The 20,156-nt window shown below is 40.9% G+C and overlaps 1 protein-coding gene across 4 annotated transcripts in view; it reads left to right on the top strand.

Moving 5' to 3' along the window:
• The window catches only part of DOCK8 (dedicator of cytokinesis 8), a 225,082-nt gene that overhangs the window by 99,091 nt on the left and 105,835 nt on the right, over positions 1–20,156 (top strand). For all 4 annotated transcript variants that reach the window (XM_043890774.1, XM_043890771.1, XM_043890772.1 and 1 more), the window contains 7 exons: positions 271–337; positions 2,875–3,024; positions 6,226–6,306; positions 7,644–7,803; positions 9,680–9,810; positions 11,352–11,445; positions 12,169–12,331. In XM_043890774.1, the coding sequence (XP_043746709.1) occupies positions 271–337; positions 2,875–3,024; positions 6,226–6,306; positions 7,644–7,803; positions 9,680–9,810; positions 11,352–11,445; positions 12,169–12,331 (846 nt within the window). The remainder of the gene's footprint in view (positions 1–270; positions 338–2,874; positions 3,025–6,225; positions 6,307–7,643; positions 7,804–9,679; positions 9,811–11,351; positions 11,446–12,168; positions 12,332–20,156) is intronic.

Below are 20,156 nucleotides of genomic sequence, written 5' to 3'. Positions count from 1 at the left end.
CCATGTCGGATCAGATGGAGAATCTGTTCCACACGCTCTCTGTTGCAGGGCCACCAGCAAGCACTTTCATGATCTCAAATGGCTAGGAATTTTCTCTGAACCTCTCATACTGCTCTGTTAATATTCTCATATGATTCTCATATGCGTGGAGCCACCCAAATTCTTTAGGAAACTACTTACATTTTTAACCAGATTATGAAGATGCATTTTCAGAAATTTCAAAATTATCAAAGTTAAATCCATATAAACTTTTCTCTCTTTCTCTGACAGGTTTGATATAGAAATTGAGCCTCTGTTTGCCAGCATTGCCCTCTATGATGTTAAAGAAAGGAAAAAGGTAAGCAAGCAAAAATAACTCAGCCCTGAGGGCATTGTATATTGTTCATGGAATCTTTGGGCTCATGTCTTTAAATATCATTTCTATGCAGTAAAAACATTAGATTTGAAAGCAAATGACCTTTGACATGTCCAGTTCTGTTGCTTTTTCAGTTTAAAGAAGTGACTTGGAAATGTTTGTCATTTATGTTCTTTGAAGACTCTTAAAGGAAAAGTTGATAGCCTGGCTGAGACAGAGAACTGATATAGTGACATATGGGGTTACACATAAAACAAAGCAATTTAAACATGGCTCTAACAAGCTCAATGCATGTAATGTTTCCTGAGTTCGGGAGTTTTTTCATTTTATTGTGAATGGAAGGCATCTTGTGCAATAAAAGTCTAAATTTGCCGTTGGGTAGAGTCCTTACCAAGTATAACGTGCTTTTAATTGAAAAGACTTTTCCATGCGTGTTTTAATGTTTAGTCATTTTGTAACTCCTAAAGAAGGACAGAAATAGCAAAACCAGGGGAGACACTTCTGCCCCCTTGCTCAAATACTATAACCACTCAGTATTTAAGGAAGTGTGTATTTTTTAAATAAATATTAATAATCATGAAGATTTGTATTAGCCAGGATAGGTTAAATGCTAAAACAGGAGACCCCACCACGAACACACACACACATTCAGTGGTTTAAAACTGTAGTTCTCAAATTTGCACAGGCATCAGAATCCCCTGGAGGGCTCGTTAAAACAGTTGCTGGGCCCAAGGCCAGAGTTTCTGATGCAGTAAATCTGGTAGGCCCTGAGAACTTGCATTTCTAACAGGTCCCCAGGTGATGCTGAAGCTGTTGGTCAGGGGACCACATATGGAGAACTTGTGGCTTAAGGAAGGAGAACTTCCTGTTGTTTGTTTCTTAACAATCTAGGGATTTTCCTGGTGGTCCAGTAGTTAAGAATCCACGTTGAAGTGCAGGGGACTCAGGTTTGATTCCTGACTGGGGAGCCAAGGTCTCACTTGCCCCAGAGAACCAAGCCCGCCTCTGTGCATCACGAGGGAAGATCTCGCTTGGTGTGACAAAGACCCAGTGTGCCGCATCTAAGACCCAACGCTGCCAAGTAACTAACTAGCAGTCCAGGGCAGGGTTGGGGGCGCAGGGTCAACAGTGGCTTGCTCCACTCAGTCATTCGGGAACCCAGGCTGGCATCTTTGGTATGTGGTCTCCCAAATCATTCTTATCACTGCCACTGCAGCTCCCAGAAAAGGGGAAAAGATAGCAGAGGGTGGAGGTGGGTAGAATTGGAGCCCGGAAGTTTTGACCCATCACTGCTCCTGCTCACAGTTCATTGGAGAGAATCTAGTTACATGCTTCCCAGGTGGCGCAGTGGTAAAGAATCCACCTCCCAGTGCAGGAGATACAAGAGACGTGAGTTTGATCCCTCGGTCAGGAAGATCCCCTGAAGTAAGAAATGACAACCTGCTCCAGTATTCTTGCCTGGGAAATCTCATGGACAGAGGAACCTGATGGGTTACAGTCCATGGGGTTGCAAAGAGTCAGACACAAGTGAGTGCATGTGTGTGCACATGCATGCGCGCGCGCGCGCACACACACACACACACACACACACTTTTAACTGCAAGGGAGCTGGTAAATGCAGTCTCTGCCTGGGAGCCTCTTCTTGGCTGTAAATCTATTAGTGGTGAAGGGAGAACCAACTCTGCAAGGGTTCTTAAGTCACACTACACTATTTGGACCACTCGTCCAACATGAGTGCTCCATCCATGGAGCTCTCATCATGTCACAGTCTAGCTCAAAATCTTTAACGGAGCCTTGCACCTGAAACATGAACAACAAACTCTTCACCTTCCACACCTGGCTTTCTTCAGTATGGCTCTCATCTGCTTTCTTTCCCTTGAGAGCCTCGGCAGAGTCAAGCTGGATTTCTCAGTATTAACTAAAGTCGCTGCAGGTTTTCCAGCTGCTGAGACATCTGTGCTGTGTTCTCTCCCTGGCACCTGTCACCCTCCAGCTCTGCCTGGTGGAATCTTCTTCCAAGGCCTGTCCATCTCACTCACCTCCCCCTTGGAAAGCATCCCCCATCCGCCCCACGGGATATGACCTCTCACCCTCGGGAACTTGCACAACGCTTTTTCCTGAGTGTGGTCACTTACATTTTGCTCCTACTGTAGTTAGTACATATTTGCCTTTTCCCTCCTTCTTGACTGTAAGCTAATTGGGAGCCCAAGTAATGCCCAGTTCTTCTTCAGTGCAGTATCTGGCACATCACTGTATTCAGGAGATATTGGTGGGATAATAAAAATTTTAATGTTTCAAAGAACATCTCTCAAATGACTCAAAAATACCTAGAGACTGTGGCAAAATATATATCAGATTTTCCAGCAAGCACTGATGATAAACCATGTCTATGATTGCACTTACTTCTCTCATGAAATTTGGTGGGGCTTTTTCACTCTTTTTTTTTTTTTTCTTTAAAACGTGTTTAGACCATGAGAACAACTATAACTCACTTTTTTCATTTTGCCACTCGTTTACAGATCTCAGAAAATTTTCACTGTGACCTGAACTCTGACCAGTTTAAAGGATTTCTGCGTGCTCACACGCCCTCTGTTGCCACATCCAGTCAGGCAAGATCTGCGGTGTTCTCTGTCACCTACCCATCCTCGGACATCTACCTAGTAGCTAAGGTAGTTCCATGCAGTCTGGTTTGCACATTCTGATGTTCTCATTGTAGCATTAGTCCCAGTGCCTGTTTAGGGTGAAAGAGGTGTCAGAAAGTACTACATGTCCTCTGGGAGATTCACTTTGTTTCCCTCTCAACTGTACTCCTTTTCCTTTTCAAGCAAACTGTGTTGGATACTAGAATGACTATGTTTTGAAGTTATACAGTCCCAGGTTTCAGTCCTGGCTTTGCAACTTAGCACTTATATGACTGTGGGCAATTACCTAACCTTTCTGAGACTTAGTTTCCTCATCTGTTAAGTGCAGATAATAACACCTCCCTCAATGAGTAGATGTGACTACAGAATAAAGCCTGGGATGGATGAGCACCCTTCCTCCTAACAAGGAAAGCCCCGTTGGCTATCTAGCTCTGGGAGGCTGCTGTGGAGAAAATCTTGGACAGAGTCTCCTAATCATGTTCATGATTTTCTAAAGACCCAGAGTTAAATGTCTGCACATATCTAGGCTCTGACAGTTTGAGATGTGGGTTTTAGTTTCCAAGTTTCACTCTCCATTTTTTTTTATCACCATTGTAGGCAGTTCTAAGTGGAAGGACCTTTTATTCTAGATTGTACTCTTAACCAGTGTAAGAAAACCAGAGACTTTCTCTACACTCCAAAATGGCTGGTTAGAAGTTAATGGCAAACATTGAGTATTTTACCTGCCTTAAGCCAAATAATTCGTCTCATTGACTCTTTACCCTCAAATTTAAAAAAAGTTCAGATGTTTTGGTTTCATGTACACCCAGCATTCTAGGTTTGGGACATTTTCTAATTAGCACAGTGTTTTGTGTACATAATCTCATTGCTTCCTCCTTGATCCCATGGGAGCAGCATACAGATTCCAAAAAGTTCAGGTGATATGGAAGTCACTTAAGTGACAGATATATTTCCCTCCTTGCTCCCTTTACAGCATTGTGCAAAGATTCTGAAGGTCATTATAGTTTGAAGGGAACTTGTGTAAGTTTTTGGAAACTACAGTTAAAATTCTGTTGCTGAAAAGATACATATGTTGTTATTAAATTTAATATGTATACTTTTCATTGCAGTATTACTCAGACATACAGGAAAATTAGCTTAAAGTGCATTCTAGCAGCCTTTCAACTTGGAGTTAATCTGTAAATTCTCTCCAGCCTGAGAAATCAAAGAAGCCAACACTAGTTCTATAGATCCAAAGTTTACTTCCAACTCCACTTCTCAGTGGATGACTTTATTTTGGCTAACCCATGGTAGGTAGTATGCTATATATCAGTGGTTACCTGTGAGTGACTATTACTTACTAAATGTATTCCAAAATTTTCCAATGCATAAATGTTTTCATTTGGCAGTGATAAGCATTCTCTAAATTGTCTGGGTAGAAGTTAAGAAATTTAAATCTGTCCAATAAGAGTCTCTGGTTTTCTTCTGATTTGTTTTTCTTTACAGTAAACCAGGGTTGTTGCTTCTTTCCCTCTAAATAGGACTGAGGGTAGCCTCTTTACCTCCAGTAAATCCCCAGGCAATTCTGATATGCCCCATCGCCTACCTGCCATGGTAATGCGGACTCATGCATCTCTTTTACGCATCAGTCATGAAGGACCACATAGTAACCTGTCCTAGCAGCCTGCGGCTTTGACTCACAAAGTACTTGGAGTTAGCCTTGCCCAACTCGGTGAAGGGAATAGTGTCTGCTGGTTTGGTCAAGTGTGGATTCTCCTGCTTCCAAATTCTGGAGACCCTTCTCTTGTGCCACACTATACATATGAAGTCATAGCATTCCAGTTCTTTGCTTCAGTGTCCTAGTTAAAAGTTTCTTCATCTCTGTTCAAAGGTCATTTTAAAGACTGCATTTTAATTCCTTGACCTTGTGGAAAAATTAACTTCTTTCTTTCTAATTTTCTTTATAAGCTCCTGACCATGAACTTCAGGAGAATAGGGCTCAGGTCTATCACGTTCACCACCTTGTCTCCCTAACAATTACCCTGTAGGAGGGACTCAGCAAATATTTATTTGAATGATAGGTGAATGATCGCTGACTAGCAGGAACACGGGTCAGTCTTTTACCTCACGTGTTAAATGTCCGTGGTCTCAGCCTGGCACATCTCTCAGGAGGATCAGCCTTGTCTTCAGGCTATGGCAATGGGAAGGGGATTTTATGTTCTTCTTTGAGAAGAGAGACTTCTTGCTTGCAGTCTTCCTGACACAGATGTTCTCTGAGAAGCCCCATGCTGCTTCCTTTAAAACTCCAGGAAACACCCCTCCATGGAACAGGACATTTCTGGTTTAAATACTTTGTACCTAACTGACAATGCCTGTTAAGAATGTGTGCCTTTTAGGATATATTGACCTAAATTTCTTCGTCAAGGATCGTCTCAACTAAAGATACAGACAAATGGGACTAAATCCACTTGGTTTTACTTGCACATCTAAGTTAAATTTTTTTGAGCAGAGAATTAGGCAGTTTTAAATTTCTGCTTTTCTTTCTTTCAAACATGATGCCCAGATTTGTGGCCATCTTAAGGTAGTTGCAAGAAAATGCTTGACGGTAGTAGCATCCATTCAAGTTACCAGCCAGTTAGCAAAGTGAAAAGCTGCGCCATCCTCCTGCTTTCGAGTTCCTCTCCAAGTCTTTTAAATCCAGAGAAGCAGCCCTAATAGGAAATACAAAGGAAATGATTACAGATAATTTATTCTGTTCATTTATTCATTTTGTGGAAGGTTTTAGTCCCCAACCTGACTTTTACAGAGGTCATATCTCTTTTTTACATTGTAAGCAATAATAAAGAAAATGAGCTATTCACTTCCTACATATGTCTTGTGGGTTTTGTATTATAAAATAACTTTTATTGCATTTTTTATTGTAGGCATAATACATGTTTATTGTTTAAAAACAGAGAATACACATAAGCAATAGGAAGAAAATATAGTACATAATCCCACCATACAAAGATAACTACTGTTAACATTTGCTGTGTATCTAATCTTATCCCTTTTATATGCCTTTATGATTTTCTTTTTTATAAAACTGTATAATACTCTTCGTGCTAATTTTTTAAATCAAAAATATATATTGTGGACATCTTTTGATGTCATTAGATACTGTCATAAAGCACTATTTTGATGGTTGCATGGATTCCATTATATGGATTAATTCATGAACTTTGTTTCAATATTTTTTTTTTGTGGTAGATTGAAAAAGTCCTTCAGCAGGGAGAGATTGGAGACTGTGCAGAACCCTACATGGTTATCAAAGAAAGTGATGGTGGAAAGGTATGCTATTTTGACTGTTGCTAATTGGTAACATTTTACAATAAGCAGATATCTTTCAAAAGTCTTCCACAAAACAGTTAATGGAGTTTAGTCCATAATGTGTCCCTATATGAAGCACTAGTCAATTATATTAAAACAAAATAAGGAAGGGAAAATGATCAATGATGATAACTTTTTAAAGAAATAAATTATTAAACTCAACAAAGTCAACATGTGATGTCTAGTTACAGAACTTGACTAGAGCAGAGACACTTCCTGTTGCCTTGGTTCTGAGGCTCCAACTCAGTTGGTTGAGAGGGCCACAGACACCCCGAAACTGTACACTGCCAGACTCTCTTAGCCTTACTACAGCATGGGCCATTGGCCTTTCTGGTATAAATATTTAAAAATTATCTTGAGACTGCCATACATCAGAAATTTATTAGTACAACATAGGTACTGAGCCTATGAAAAGGACATCTCTTCTCAGTACCCATTTCCAAAAGTTTCTAATATAGTTTTTAAAATATGGCCTTTTGGGAAGTAAGACTTGCCTGACAGCATCCCTGCTCAGACAGTAAAGAATCTATCTGCAATGCAGGAGACCCAGATTCAGTCCCTGGGTCAGGAAGATCCCCTGGGAAAAGGAATGGCTACCCACTCCAGTATTCTTGCCTGGAGAATCCCATGAACAGAAGAGCCTGCCAGGTTATAGTTCATGGGGTTGCAAAGAGTCGGACATGACTGAGTGACTAACAATTTCACTTTTTTTTTCACTTTCAATAGTATCCTACTGCAGAGTCATAAGTAAGGTTCAAGTTAAGATTTATTGAACTCAAGATACTTTTTTTAAAATCTGAAATTAGAATGAATACCTTAAAGGTGTTGTCAACCTAATAAGGAAGTTGTAAGAAACCCTTTTAGATGTCTCTGGAATCTTCCAAGGCATCTTTGGAAAACGAGGCTCTCTTAAGGGCTTAAGAGAGGTGATGTACAGAACTTTTCATCCCAAAATTCCCTTATATGAATCCAATGTAGCTAACCCCTCAAAGAGGTATTTATTGATTAGCTAGTATAACAAGCCCAAGTCTTTGGGGAGTTTTTTGTTTGTTTAGCTGAAGATGTATTTAATAGTTAATGCAACCTTTCTTTAACTTTCTTTAAATCCCCCCTTTTCTGTTATGTGGTTCCTTATCAGTTGCACTTCTGGCCTCAGTTGTGTTACTTTTCTGCCTATTCACTCTTTAATCAGTAGAATGGGGATTTTGGAGATGGCTGTCTGATCCATGGAAGAGGCAGCTGACCTGATGCTAATGTCTTATTGTTTGTTTCTGCTGTCTCTTTCCATTTTCTGCTAGAGTAAAGAAAAGATTGAAAAACTAAAACTTCAAGCTGAATCCTTCTGCCAGCGTTTGGGGAAATACCGGATGCCCTTTGCTTGGGCTCCCATAAGCTTAGCAAATTTCTTCAATGTCTCTACCCTGGACAGGGAGGTAACCGATGTGGAGTCCATGGTTGGTAAGCTTTTCAACTGTGTGTGAAGGGCAGGGCTCCCCAGTGTACCAGCCCTGAGGTCAGCTGCTGATTGGTGGGAGTAGGGGTGCAGTAAGGTGGGGGAGTGGGTAGGGAGAAGCAAGTGAATAGGGTGAAACACAATTAGAACCAGAATACAAATGCTTGATTGGGCAGTGATCCCCAAGACAATTATCATAACTTTGTGGAGTTGAAATATAGTAAGATTTTTGGTTGGAATTTTCTGTACAGCTAGACGCTTTAAAAAGCTAATTTACTTCTTAAAAGCAAATTGTTGAAAATAACAAGAAAATATAATAATATAGTCTATAGTGTGTTAAACAAACGTACTGTAGTTGGCTCCTAAATATAAGAAGAGAAAGGGCTTCTAAAAGCAAAACTCATTTTTTTTTTTCAGTAAAATTTTAGTTCCTTAAAGTTTGTTTTGCCAAGAGCAATGAAAAAAAGTGGTTGCCAAAATAGTATTTAGTTACTATTCTGATTCATTTAGCATATTTCTCTTTTTCATTACATTTCATTCATCTCAATTATGAGCTTCCTCAACAGTTTGGGTTTGGAACTATTGAAAAGGGTTACAGAGTTCTCAAGCATATCTCCCCTCACCTATGGCAGAGTTCCTGTTTTTTAAAATGTCTTTTATCTAGCAAATATTTATGTCTCCACTCACATTTCTTGGGATATTTCTCACGCATCCCCTTAGTGCTGCCACTTCCGAAATGTTGCCTTTAGCAGAGGAGTGGAGGAAAAGGTATTGTATTGCTGCTGTCCTGGAGTTATTGATGCATAATTACCAGTCCAAACTCCTGGGTTATTTCAAAAACAAGCTCCATTTTCATCCATCCTGATCTTCACATGACAATATATATAGGTTTTTTTTTTTTTTTTTAATGCCACTTTCTATGTAGACCAAGGTAGCCTTATTCAAAAGAGTTCTGCATAGAAAAGGACACCTTTCAACTAGACAGTTAAGGCACAGAGCTTGCTGGATCCTCAGTCATTTCCAAGCAAGGAGAAATTAACCTGACTACAGAGACTGATTCTTAAGAAGCAACCAAAGATGCTGTGTGTTATCCTGAGCAGTGTGGCAAGTTTAGGGGGCTCAGTGGTAGTAGGAAGCTCCAGTTCAGCATCACGACAAGAATTAAGGGTAAGAGAATGTTCAAAGACAGGGTTGGACCATTAGAGTTCTAAGCACTTTGACCATTCACAACAGAACCCCTGAGTTTTGGAGTGTAAAAGCAACATGATCTTCACCTAAATCTCCAAAGTGAGTAAAAAATAATCAAGCAGACTGTCAAAGAGTTCAGATTTGGGTGTGACTCCATTCTAATTACCGTTAGGCAGGTCAGCTAAGGCAGAAACTCATTTCTGCTGCCTGGTCCACACAGTAAGAGCAGAAGAAAGCTCAATCCAGAATGTGCTTAGGCTTAAGTAGTGTGTTTGGGTCACAATCCCAAATGCCTTCAGGGGCATTGGAGTACACACCTCTCCCAATGGAATGTAAATATAAAAATAAAACAGAACTAAACACTGTGGACTAAATAAAGCTCATTATTTAGCCAGACCCTGTTCTGGCTGCAGTTCTGGACTCTAGCTACCCTGATCTCCACCTGGGAGGACACTGCAGTAGCTCCTGGGCCCTCACTATGATCAGAGGAAGATTAGGGGCTGCACAGAGGAGGTGGGGGGTAGGGTCTAAGAACCAGGACAAGGGGAGGGAAACCGTTATTCAAAGCAAGAATGGCCATGTCCAGTGTTGTCAACCAGTGAGCGTCAACACACCTTAGATATGGTAAATTAATAACTGTTCTGTATTCAAACAGGAAGGCAAACTTTTGAATGACAAGTGTTTTCCTTAAAGGGAAAGCCTCTGCGGGTGAGCGGAGAACTTTGTCCCAATCTCGAAGACTTTCTGAAAGAGCCTTCTCCTTGGAGGAAAATGGGGTTGGATCCAGCTTCAAGACTTTAACCGTTAACAGCTTTTTCAAGCAGGTATCCCTTCATGTTACAGTGTGTCTGGAATGGTCTCTCCATAATGGCATGAGGGCATGAGCCCAAAGCAATAGTACAAATAGTGACTTAGAGGACGAGTTAGTCATCCTCACTAATCATCTGTAAGACAGGGCTGATGGCACTTGCTTCTTGTGGCTGTTGGGGGTTGAGAAGAGATGAGACATGTAAAGTGCTTCCCAGAGTGCCTGGGATATAGCAAGTGCCAAACGAAAGTTAGCTCTTTTAATTAAGAGAAAGATTGGTTCCCATTAATACAAACTATCCTATTTGAACTGTCATGGTCAATTCATTTATTAGGCTATGAAAACAGTCTGACTAAAATATCCATTTCCCTTTCGGTTCAGGGTTTCTTGGCCCGGAAGTTGTCCATCTCACCCCTTTTCCCAAGTGCAGGCTTTCTCCACATGCCTACTTCCTCACTGAGTGACCATTATAGATGGTATTCTTTGTTAGCTCAGAAACTTTTGAGACTACTTAAAGAATGAAGAACTTCCTAGTGTCATCAAATTCATAGAGACAGAAAGTGGAATGACAGAAAGCAGAATAAGGGTAACTAGGGGCTACAGGAAGGGGGAAATGGGAAGTTGTTTAATAGGGATAGAGTTTCAGTTTTGCAAACTCCAAGTATTCTGGAGATTGTTTGCACTCAAAAATGATAAATTTTACTTGATATGTATTTTAGTACCCAAAACACAACTTGACTTATACTTAGTTTGACTCTGTTTTGGAAAATGTTCCGAAGCGCAAGCAGTTCTCATAGGACATGTCAAGGGGTTATGTAAACAAGGAGTTACGTTAACTGAAATGCAGAAGAAATACTGAGGTTTCTGTATGCCGTGCCTCATGATATAGCTCACAGGGAACTGAAAGGATCGCTATTGGGGGAATATTCACAATTGTGTTGTCTTGGGGGGCAATGTACTTGACATAACTAAGTCAGAGTTTTCTCATCTGTACTTAGGAATAGGACACACCTACCTACCTACCTTCCTTACTGGGCTGCTGTAAGGATTGGAACTTGGGCACATATATCCCTTGGCAGCATGCCTATCCCATGCAGGCACATGGAGGGTAGTGTTTATGCTTAGCTTTCTTAGCTAAAACAAATGTGAAAAATATGAGGATATTTGATATATGAAAAACATGAGGAAAAAGAAAGATGTTCTCTCCATCTTCAGATCTTTGAAGAAAGATATAAACTTATTCTGTTTTGTTCCAGGGAGTAAACAAGTATCAGTGGGTTGAGTTATATGGGGAGGAGCTTTTGGTCTAGATCCTCAGTGGTCCTCAGAAATGCAGTAAAAGACCGGTCCCCAGGAGGACTGAAAAGCCAGAGTGAGTTGGGAGTGGTAGAGAAATAATATTTGACAAGAGGATGACTAATGATTTCAGAGTTGCCTCATATCTATGAAAGACATGTTAGAATAAAACTTAAAAATAAAAATTTTCTGAGAAATCCTTGGTCCCAACCCCAGGAGTTTGTGATGCATCTACACTAAGCCTGACTTCTCTCTTGGCAGGAGGGAGATCGCCTCAGTGATGAAGACTTATTCAAGTTTTTAGCTGACTACAAAAGATCTTCATCCCTACAGAGAAGAGTCAAGTCAATTCCAGGTGTGAATGGCTTGTCTTTATCCTCTCTGCTGTGCCAAAGCTATTTGGGACTAGGCGCTTCATTCATGTGATGCTGCAGTTTTTTTGTCAAGTGAAATATAGGATATTGCATTAGGAATTAAGGTCTAGTTCTGGGGGCAAATCTGTTAATGCTTTCTGTTTTATTAAAGGGTTGTTTCCATAAATAAACATCATGCTTTATATTTGATTGCTCACTCTGAAAATCAAATAATTGTGTGAACAGAGCTCTTTTATCATATTGTATGGAACCCTTAGCATAAGGAAACAGTGAAATGCTTTGGTGGAAGGTGAGGCTGTACCCTCCTTATTCTCAGCCTAACAGCCCCTGAGGCACTTCTGCAGCTCCCTGGGGATACCAGGGAACCCACTGTGAAAATCACCAATTTTTAGTGCTTATGATGAAGAGAAATGACTGAACTATGCACTTATGGTATGGTAGTTCTAGAAGGGACTTTAAAGATCTTCTAATGTTCTCACTTATTTTTACAATTTCTTGCTTTTTCAAGTTCTAGAAGCCAAATCTCAAAAATCGTCATGACATGCTTTTTCTCAAACTATAGGAAATTATCTGAGCATTCCAAAATTCTCATACTTGTACAACTTATCCTCATTTTCATAAAAGACATAGAGTATAGCAGTCTTTCTTGATCCTTTGTATATGACGTCTTCACTAAGACAGGCCTGTTTTCTTCCCAAATTTAGGCTTTCTCAAACTGGAGATAACTCTGGCTCCAGAGACCATCAATTGCTGTCTGACTCCTGAAATGCTGCCAGTGAGGCCCTTTCCTGAAAACCGGGGACGCCCACACAAAGAGATACTGGAATTTCCAATCCGAGAAGTATATGTCCCTCATACTGTGTACAGGTAAGAAATAAAGTCTCTTGGAAATCCATTGAACTAAAATTTTGAGTCTTGTTTAGTAACACTTTCATCTTTCTTTGACCTATTTTCCTACTTGCTAAGTTTTGGGGAAATGAAATAAGATGCTTACAAAATTATAGATAATGGCTGGATCACTTTCTAAAGATGATTTATCTCAGTTTCTTTTTTTTTCCCACAAGAAAATGTTACTTAAGTCATAATTGAAATATAGAATTATAGTGGACATATTCCTTCTAGAAACAAACAAAAAAATCCTCCTAAGTCATTACCTTGGTTTTCCTATGGGCAGAAGGACATATTGGGGAAAGAGCAATGACTAAAAGAGTTCAAGTTGTCTGAAAGACAGGTTTTTAGCTCAAGATCCGCTCTGTCAATAGAATTTAGAGGAATGATAGACATGTTCTATATGTGTGCTGATAGGCATGTTCAGTATGGCAGCCACTAGCCACATGTGGTCCTTCAGCATTTGACATGTACCCACTGCAGTGTAGGAACTAAAATTATCATTTTATTTAACTTTAATTAATTTTAATTCAAATTCAAGTAGCTACATGTGGCTAGTGGCTACCATATTGGATAGCATGGAGCTAAGACAGTAAAGGTCCAAAAGGTTAGGTTGCTTCAGTTTCTCGGAGGTCCTTCATACGGGGTCTCAGAGGGAGCTTGTCAGCATCCATCTGCCAAAGGTATTGCTGCTCATGTACTTTTATTTTGAGAAGATTTTTTTAATGAAGAGAAGAATATTACAATAAGCACAGTTTCTTCACTAGAAATGACACTTCGTAGTTTTGTGTGTTTTCTGTGTTTTTGTTTTGTCATTCTTTTAAACTACTATATAGTGTTCCTTTCTGTAAAGTGGCCATATTTTTATCTATTTCCTATTTTTGTATTGATTTTTTTTCAGTGTTGGGCTCTTAAAACACTGTGCAGTGAGAATTTTTGTCTTTGTGTCTCTGTGCACGTATATGAAAACTTCCCTAAGCGATGTGCCTAGAAGTGAAATTATTGGATCACAGTAATATATAGTTTCAGTTTTATTTACACCATGGCTTGTTTCCAAAGTTCTGTCAGTTAGGAGTCATGCCCGCAGTGTAAAAGAGTTCTGATTCCCAAGTCTCCCTCCTAAATAAATAAACATTCCTGGGATGCAGTAGTTTTCTGTTCTCCATTCCCTAGATGGAGATGAGGACATGAAAACTTTTGCTATGGATGCTGTGTGTATCTTTTTAGAAACCTATCCTATAACTGGAAAACAGAATGCTCCTGGCATTGGAATAAACTTGCACCAAATGAATTCTATAGTTGTTCAACTTCCCCTCAGCATTTAATCACCCATGGGAGACATTTACAACTCTCTGTGCTCCTTGCTGCAAACATTATCCTTAATTACATCACAGCAGGACTCAGAATGCATTAGTGCACCTACTGATTCAGAAATGTAGGAGTGCCGAGGAGGACAAGTCTGAGCGGATTACTATGGACCCAACTTGGCATCATGAGAAACAGACCCACAGGTGCAAAGTGAATATTCTTTAGCTGTTCCGTGCACTGTGGAAATGCCAAAGCCACCCCATTAAAAACCAGGTCTCTGATCATGAGTGATAGAACACAATACTTCTCTTTAGCTTTGGTCTTCTTTTAGCTCCCACACCACCATCTTTTATATCTTGTTTAAGGAAGGAGCATTTATGGTAAACTTGGCTCAGAATCTTACTATGTGAAAATGTTAAAGAACTGAGAGAGTATCTTGTCTGAATTTCTCATGCTGTTGTTAAATTTTTAGTGTTTCTTCTCTAGTCTACATATGCTTTGTAGTGGTTTTGATTAGGTTGGTCTTGACAGTAACCCCGTCCTAGAATAATTCTTCCCTTTCTTCCATCACCATTCCCATTTCGCAAAACAGAAATGAGAGGCTCAAGTCAGATCTGAACCCAAGTGAAACTGGGAAGCTGACACAGTTTACCCTTGGTGACCTCATCTCATTTTTGCTGAAACTGTAACCTCATGACTTTTCTGTCCCCTCCGCTTTAAATCAAAGTCTCCTTTCAAACAAAGGTCTCTAACCCTCTTTACATTATGATATCAATAGCAGGTGTGGTCTAAAGTCTTAGCTCTCCCAAGACTATTATTTCAGTTGTTGGTGGTGGTCAATCAGTCTCTAAGTCGCATCTGACTCTGTGACCCCATGGACTGCAGCACATCAGGCTTCCCTGTCCTTTGCTATCTCCCTGAGTTTGCTCAAACTCATGTCCATTGTGTTGGTGATGCTGTCTAACCATCTCATCCTCTGCTGCCCTCTTCTACTTTTGCCTTCAATCTTCTCCAGCATCAGGGTCTTTTCCAGTGAGTCAGCTCTTTGCATCAGGTGGCCAAAGTAATGGAACCTCAGCTTCAGCATCAGTCCATTCAGTGAATATTCAGGGTTGATTTCCTTTAGGATTGACTGGTTGGATCTCCTTACAGTTCAAGGGACTCTCAAGAGTCTTCTCCAACACCACAATTCAAAAACATAATTCTTTGACACTTGGTCTTCTTTATAGTCCAACTCTCACATCCATACATGACTACTGGAAAAACCATAGCTTTGACTCTACGGACCTTTGTCAGCAAAGTGATGTCTCTACTTTTAAATATGCTGTCTAGGTTTGTCATAGCTTTTCTTCCAAGGAGCAAGCGTTATTTAATTTCATGGCTGCAGTCACCATCCACTGTAATTTTGGAGCCCATGAAAATAAAATCGGTCACTGCTTCCACTTTTTCCTCTTCTGTTTGCCATGAAGTGATGAGACCGGATGCCATGATCTCAGTTTTTTGAATGTTGAGTTTTAAGCCAGTTTTTTTCTCTCTCCTCTTTCACCTCATCAAGCGACCCTTTAGTTCCTCTTCGCTTTCTACTGTTAGGATGGTGTCATTTGCATATATGAGGTTCTTGATATTTCTCCTGGCAGTCTTGATTCTAGCTTGTGATTTACCCACCTGGCATTTCACATGAAGTACTCTACATATAAGTTAAATAAGCAAGGTGACAATATACAGCCTTGTCATACTCCTTTCCCGATTTTGAACCAGTCAGTTGTTCCATGTACGTTTCCATGTAAGGTTCTAACTGTTGCTTCCTGACCTGCATACAGGTTTCTTAGGAGACAGGTAAAGTGGTCTGGTATTCTTGTCTCTTTAAGAATTTTCCAAAATTATTTCAGTAGGGATGGCAATTTCTGTTTTCCTGGATGTTACCTAAGAGTATGGTAGGTAGGGTAGCTTTTCCTGTTGATCTTGCTGTTTCCATGTCTGTAATTCTAGTCGTTTTTTGTATCCCTTTAAGGAAATCAAATAAATGAAAATTAAATTTTACCAAGCAGATCAATTTGAGAATAATTCTTTGTTTGATAGTGGATTCACCTCATAAATTTGAAATATGGCGTCACATAAAAATTTGATCTACCTGACACTGGTGGAGAATATATGTACTGGACCAAGCAAGGAATGCCTACAGTGACAAAGCCAGGATTCAGCTTTCCAATTTGTGTACCTTTTGCACGAACTTCAGAGCTCCCTTGAGTGGGGGGAGCTATTACATGGACGCATGGCAGGTGTCTGGCCTTAAGTGTGAGTTGTGGCTAGAGTCACATTTTACAGGATTCTCAGGTGGTTAGGGTTTCTGCTTAATACCATATGAATAGAACTCAGGTTGTTTACCTCTCTTAAAGGAGTAGCTGCCATGGAGCCTCAAATAAAATTGGCCTGGGATAGACTGAGCTGCCTTCCTGCCCTCAGCCTCCCTGTCCTCCGACCTCTTTAAGTGCCTCGTTTAACAGCCCTGCCCCTCCAGGTGCCCTCAGGCAGGGTCACGGTGTCGCCCACCATGGGCACCACTGTTCATGCTGTTTTCTCTGTGGCTGCCCTGCTGCCCCTCCCTTACGCAGATTGCTTTGAGAAATAATCTACTGATAGACCAGTTATAGAAGAACTGGGGCTGGCTGTGGAAGCATCCCCATGAACCGAGGAGGGTCGATCACGCATACAACAAACACTTGCTCTGAGGAAGAGATGAACTTCTAGAGCCAAAAGTACTCCACTCCAGGAATGGCCAACATCTCCTAGACCAGGGGCTGCGGCTTCCGCAGTGCCGTGGGCAGCCTCTGTGGGTCAGACAAGCCTGTCCCGAAGCAGACCCTCACCAGAACTTTTTCAAAAATCACAAAAAGGACAGTCATTCTGAAAGCAGAGCAGAACAGCTGGAAAAATTAGGTTGATAAACAGGATTATCCAACTCTGAGTTTGGCATTCTTTTCTCCATGCCCAGATTAAGAAAATACTGGTTGTTAGGCCAAGAACACGTCTGAACCAACTCCTGGCTTATTTTCCATGTGGCCCAGCAGCTGGTAACGGGAGATGCCAGCTGCCTGCTGATGGAGGCAGGTTTTCATCCTGCCTCCTGCGGCCTGAGGCCAAGGCCCCGCGAGGGCTTTAAGGGAGTTTTATCCTCTGGCTGTTACGGGAGTTTGTGGGGAGATCACAGGCGCTGAGGTTGTAATGAGCTTGTTAAGTTCCTTGCCGTCCCTGTAACTGGTGATTACATTAGAGAAATCCATATAAAGTGTGTTTTCATCTCTCATCCCAGCCCCCAAGAGCCTCTGAGGTCTTTTTATCCAATTATCAGACTCGCTGTGGAGGACTGTGCTTGCTGAGAACAAGCATATCAGTTAGAACATGATTTCTTTGATGGATAATTAGCTGTTTTCAGGCCGCCTCCTTTTTAGCTGAATATTCTCGGGCTAGAAGTCTGTCTTCTCAAAGCTCGCCTGCTCTCTGGTCTAATAGGGAGGTGCCTCCTGAATCACAGTGGCATTCTGAGGAACGCTGCCAGGCTTGCATCCTACGGGGCAAAATAGAACGGCGTAGGATCAATGTACAAGCTGGTCTTGAATGACAAACTTGAGTTAAAATGTAGTGAATAGCGTTTTTAAGGAAAGGAATAAACGAGAAGCAATTCTGGGTGAGGTGTTTAGGAAGGAGTCAGGGCATGGAGAATGGATGGCATCCTTGAGAGGAGCTTCATTTTGTCCAATCTGAGCGCAGTTGTGTCTCTGTCCGGAGTGGATCTTTTCAGTCTTGGGGGTGGGGGCCAGAAGGGTAGTGTGCCTCAGAGTTAGTTTGTAGAGCTTTATAGAAATGCAGGTGTCCAGCCCTACCTGGAGACTCCCATCCAGGAGGTCTGGGGAAGGCCTTAAGGGTGTAACATCCTTCTTTGAGAATCAAAGCCTCTCCTCCCTCCCTTTCATGGTCACTCTTAATGAGTTCTTCTACTCCTTGGAGCCATCCAAAGGCCCCCAGTGAATCAAGTCACTGGAAACTGAGGGAGGGCGCCTTGCGACTTAATCCTCCTGACCTTGTAAGCATGTGCCTGGATCCCAGGTAGACGGCTTTGGCAAAGAGCAAGTACTTGTCTGTAAGGAATCTGCAACACCCAGAAAACTTCTCCCTGTGAGGACAGTTTTTTTTATGGTATAATGCTCCTCAGATGCTGTAAGTATTCCAGGGTTATTGCTAATCAATGATTCATAGTTTTATAATGTGATTGACCCTGTCTAAATCACCATCAAAACAATGCCTTACTTAAATAACTATTCCAAATAATAACTCCCCATCCTTATTTGTTTCTTTAGTTGTTTGAATTTTACTTTGGAATAGGTAACCTATTCTAATAGTTCAATATTTTAAAAGTACATGAAAGCACAATGAAAATTCTCTCTACCATGCTTGACCTCCAGCTGTGTAATTCCCCTCTTTGGCGATAGTCTATGTGTGTGTGTATCTGTGTGTGTGTGTGTATATATGTATATATATTTGACTTTATTCATTTTTTCCACAAATATTATCGAATGCCTTCAATGTTCCAGGCCCTTTTCTAGACACTGGAGAAATACTAGTGAACAAAACAGGTGAAAATTATGTACATTTCACAGCTCAATCCTATTTTTGGCAATTGGAAACAGCCATTTTAAAAATCAGTTTCTTGTTTATCCTTCCAGAAATAAGCTATGTATGTACCAGCCAGTACAACCCTGCATTCTTCCTCTCAGAATGCAAGTATAACATAATCTTCACACTTTGATTTCTCACTGAACGCTATATTGTGGAGAGTACTTCTGTATGAATAGAGAATGATCTTGTGCTTTTTTTAATGCCTGCACTAAATCTCATCATATAGGTGTATCACGATTCATTTAACACCAGACTAATGAGGATCTAAGCTTCTGTTGATCTTTTAACATTATAAATGATGTTACAATGAAGAACCTCATATAAACTTTCACACATGTGCAAATGTATTTATTGTATAAATTCCTACTTTCACCCTTTAAAAGTGAAGTGAAAGTGTTAATCACTTAGTTATGTGTGACTCTTTGCGACCCCATGGACTGTAGCCTACCAGGCTTCTCTGTCCATGGAATTCTCCAGGCAAGAATACTGGAGTGGTTTGACATTCCCTTCACCACGGGATCTTCCCAACCCAGGAATAGAACCCTGCTATATCACAGTGCAGGCAGAGTCTTTATTGTCTGAGCCATCTGGGAAGCCCTTCACCCTTTAAAGGAATGTCTAACCCCATTTTAGCTGTGAGACAGCCCCCAAACTGAATCCTTGATTTTTCTCGACTTAGAAGGCAGTTGTTTGTGGAACACGAAGCTTATTATAAACAAACACTTTCTTAAAGAAGTAGTGGTGACAGCCCAGGCAAAATCTAATCATTTGAATTAAGTGAATTCCTGGTACCAAAATTATCCAGATAATTAAATTCCCACACTTTTCTGTGGCAAGTTGGTCTCAATAATAAATGAGGAGCACAATCCCCACTTTACTGATGCTTTGCTCTAAAATTCAGTCGTCCTTTTTAGAAGAATGAAAACACCCCCTGAAGGAACTGATTACCTAAGATTACTTAGCAACCATGTCAGGTTTTGCCACGGTCTCTTTGCAGTACAACATTTAGCCACTTGAGGGCAGAATTTACTCACTTTCTAGATTGAGACCCACCTAGGTATCTTTTCCTTTTCAAAGCAGATGGAGTCATGATTTATTAAAGGAAAACAGGCATTTTGTTTTTTGCCCTTGAAGCGTAGGGCCAAGAAAGACTGGGAAACTATTCCAGTGTTCCAAGACATCACTGTTGGCACTTTTTGCAAAGAGTTTTCTCTTACCCTGTCAGCTTCTTTCATCATAAGTCATACCTTAGAAATCTGGCACTTTGTTTAAAGATGTGCTGGATAGGAGGCTGCAGAAATATACCCTGTGGTATAGAGAGAGTAGAATCTCACTTGGGGGTTGTACTGTTCATTATACATACTTACACATCCTCCCCTCCCCGCTTCAAATATAAAAATAAAAGAATGTGGGTCCATCACCAGTAATGAAATAGTGTTGAGGTTCTGTGTACACTGATGTCATTGATTGCGTAAGTCACAACCTCTCACTATCTTTTTATTATATAACGTATTTATTTATGTCTGTGCTTGGTCTTCACTGCTGTGCTGAGCAGGCTTTTCTTTAGTTGCAGCAAGTGGGGGCCACTCTCTGGTTGCAGCGCTTCTCGTTGCAGTGGCTTCTCTCGTCACGGAGCTCGGGCGCTCGGGCGTGCAGGCTTCAGTGGTTGCAGCTCATAGACTCTGGAGTTCAGGCACAGCAGTGTGGCCCATGGACTTAATTGCCATGAGACGTGTGCAATCTTCCCGGATCAGGGATTGAACGTGTGTCTCCTGCCTTGGCAGGTGGATTTTTTTTACCACTGAACCAGCAGGAAAGCCCC

The sequence above is a fragment of the Cervus elaphus genome, chromosome 29 (assembly GCF_910594005.1).
Source record: "Cervus elaphus chromosome 29, mCerEla1.1, whole genome shotgun sequence".
NCBI classification, from domain to species: Eukaryota; Metazoa; Chordata; class Mammalia; order Artiodactyla; family Cervidae; genus Cervus; species Cervus elaphus.
Note: the sequence above shows the minus strand (reverse complement) of the source record. Positions and strands in the feature narration are given on the sequence as shown.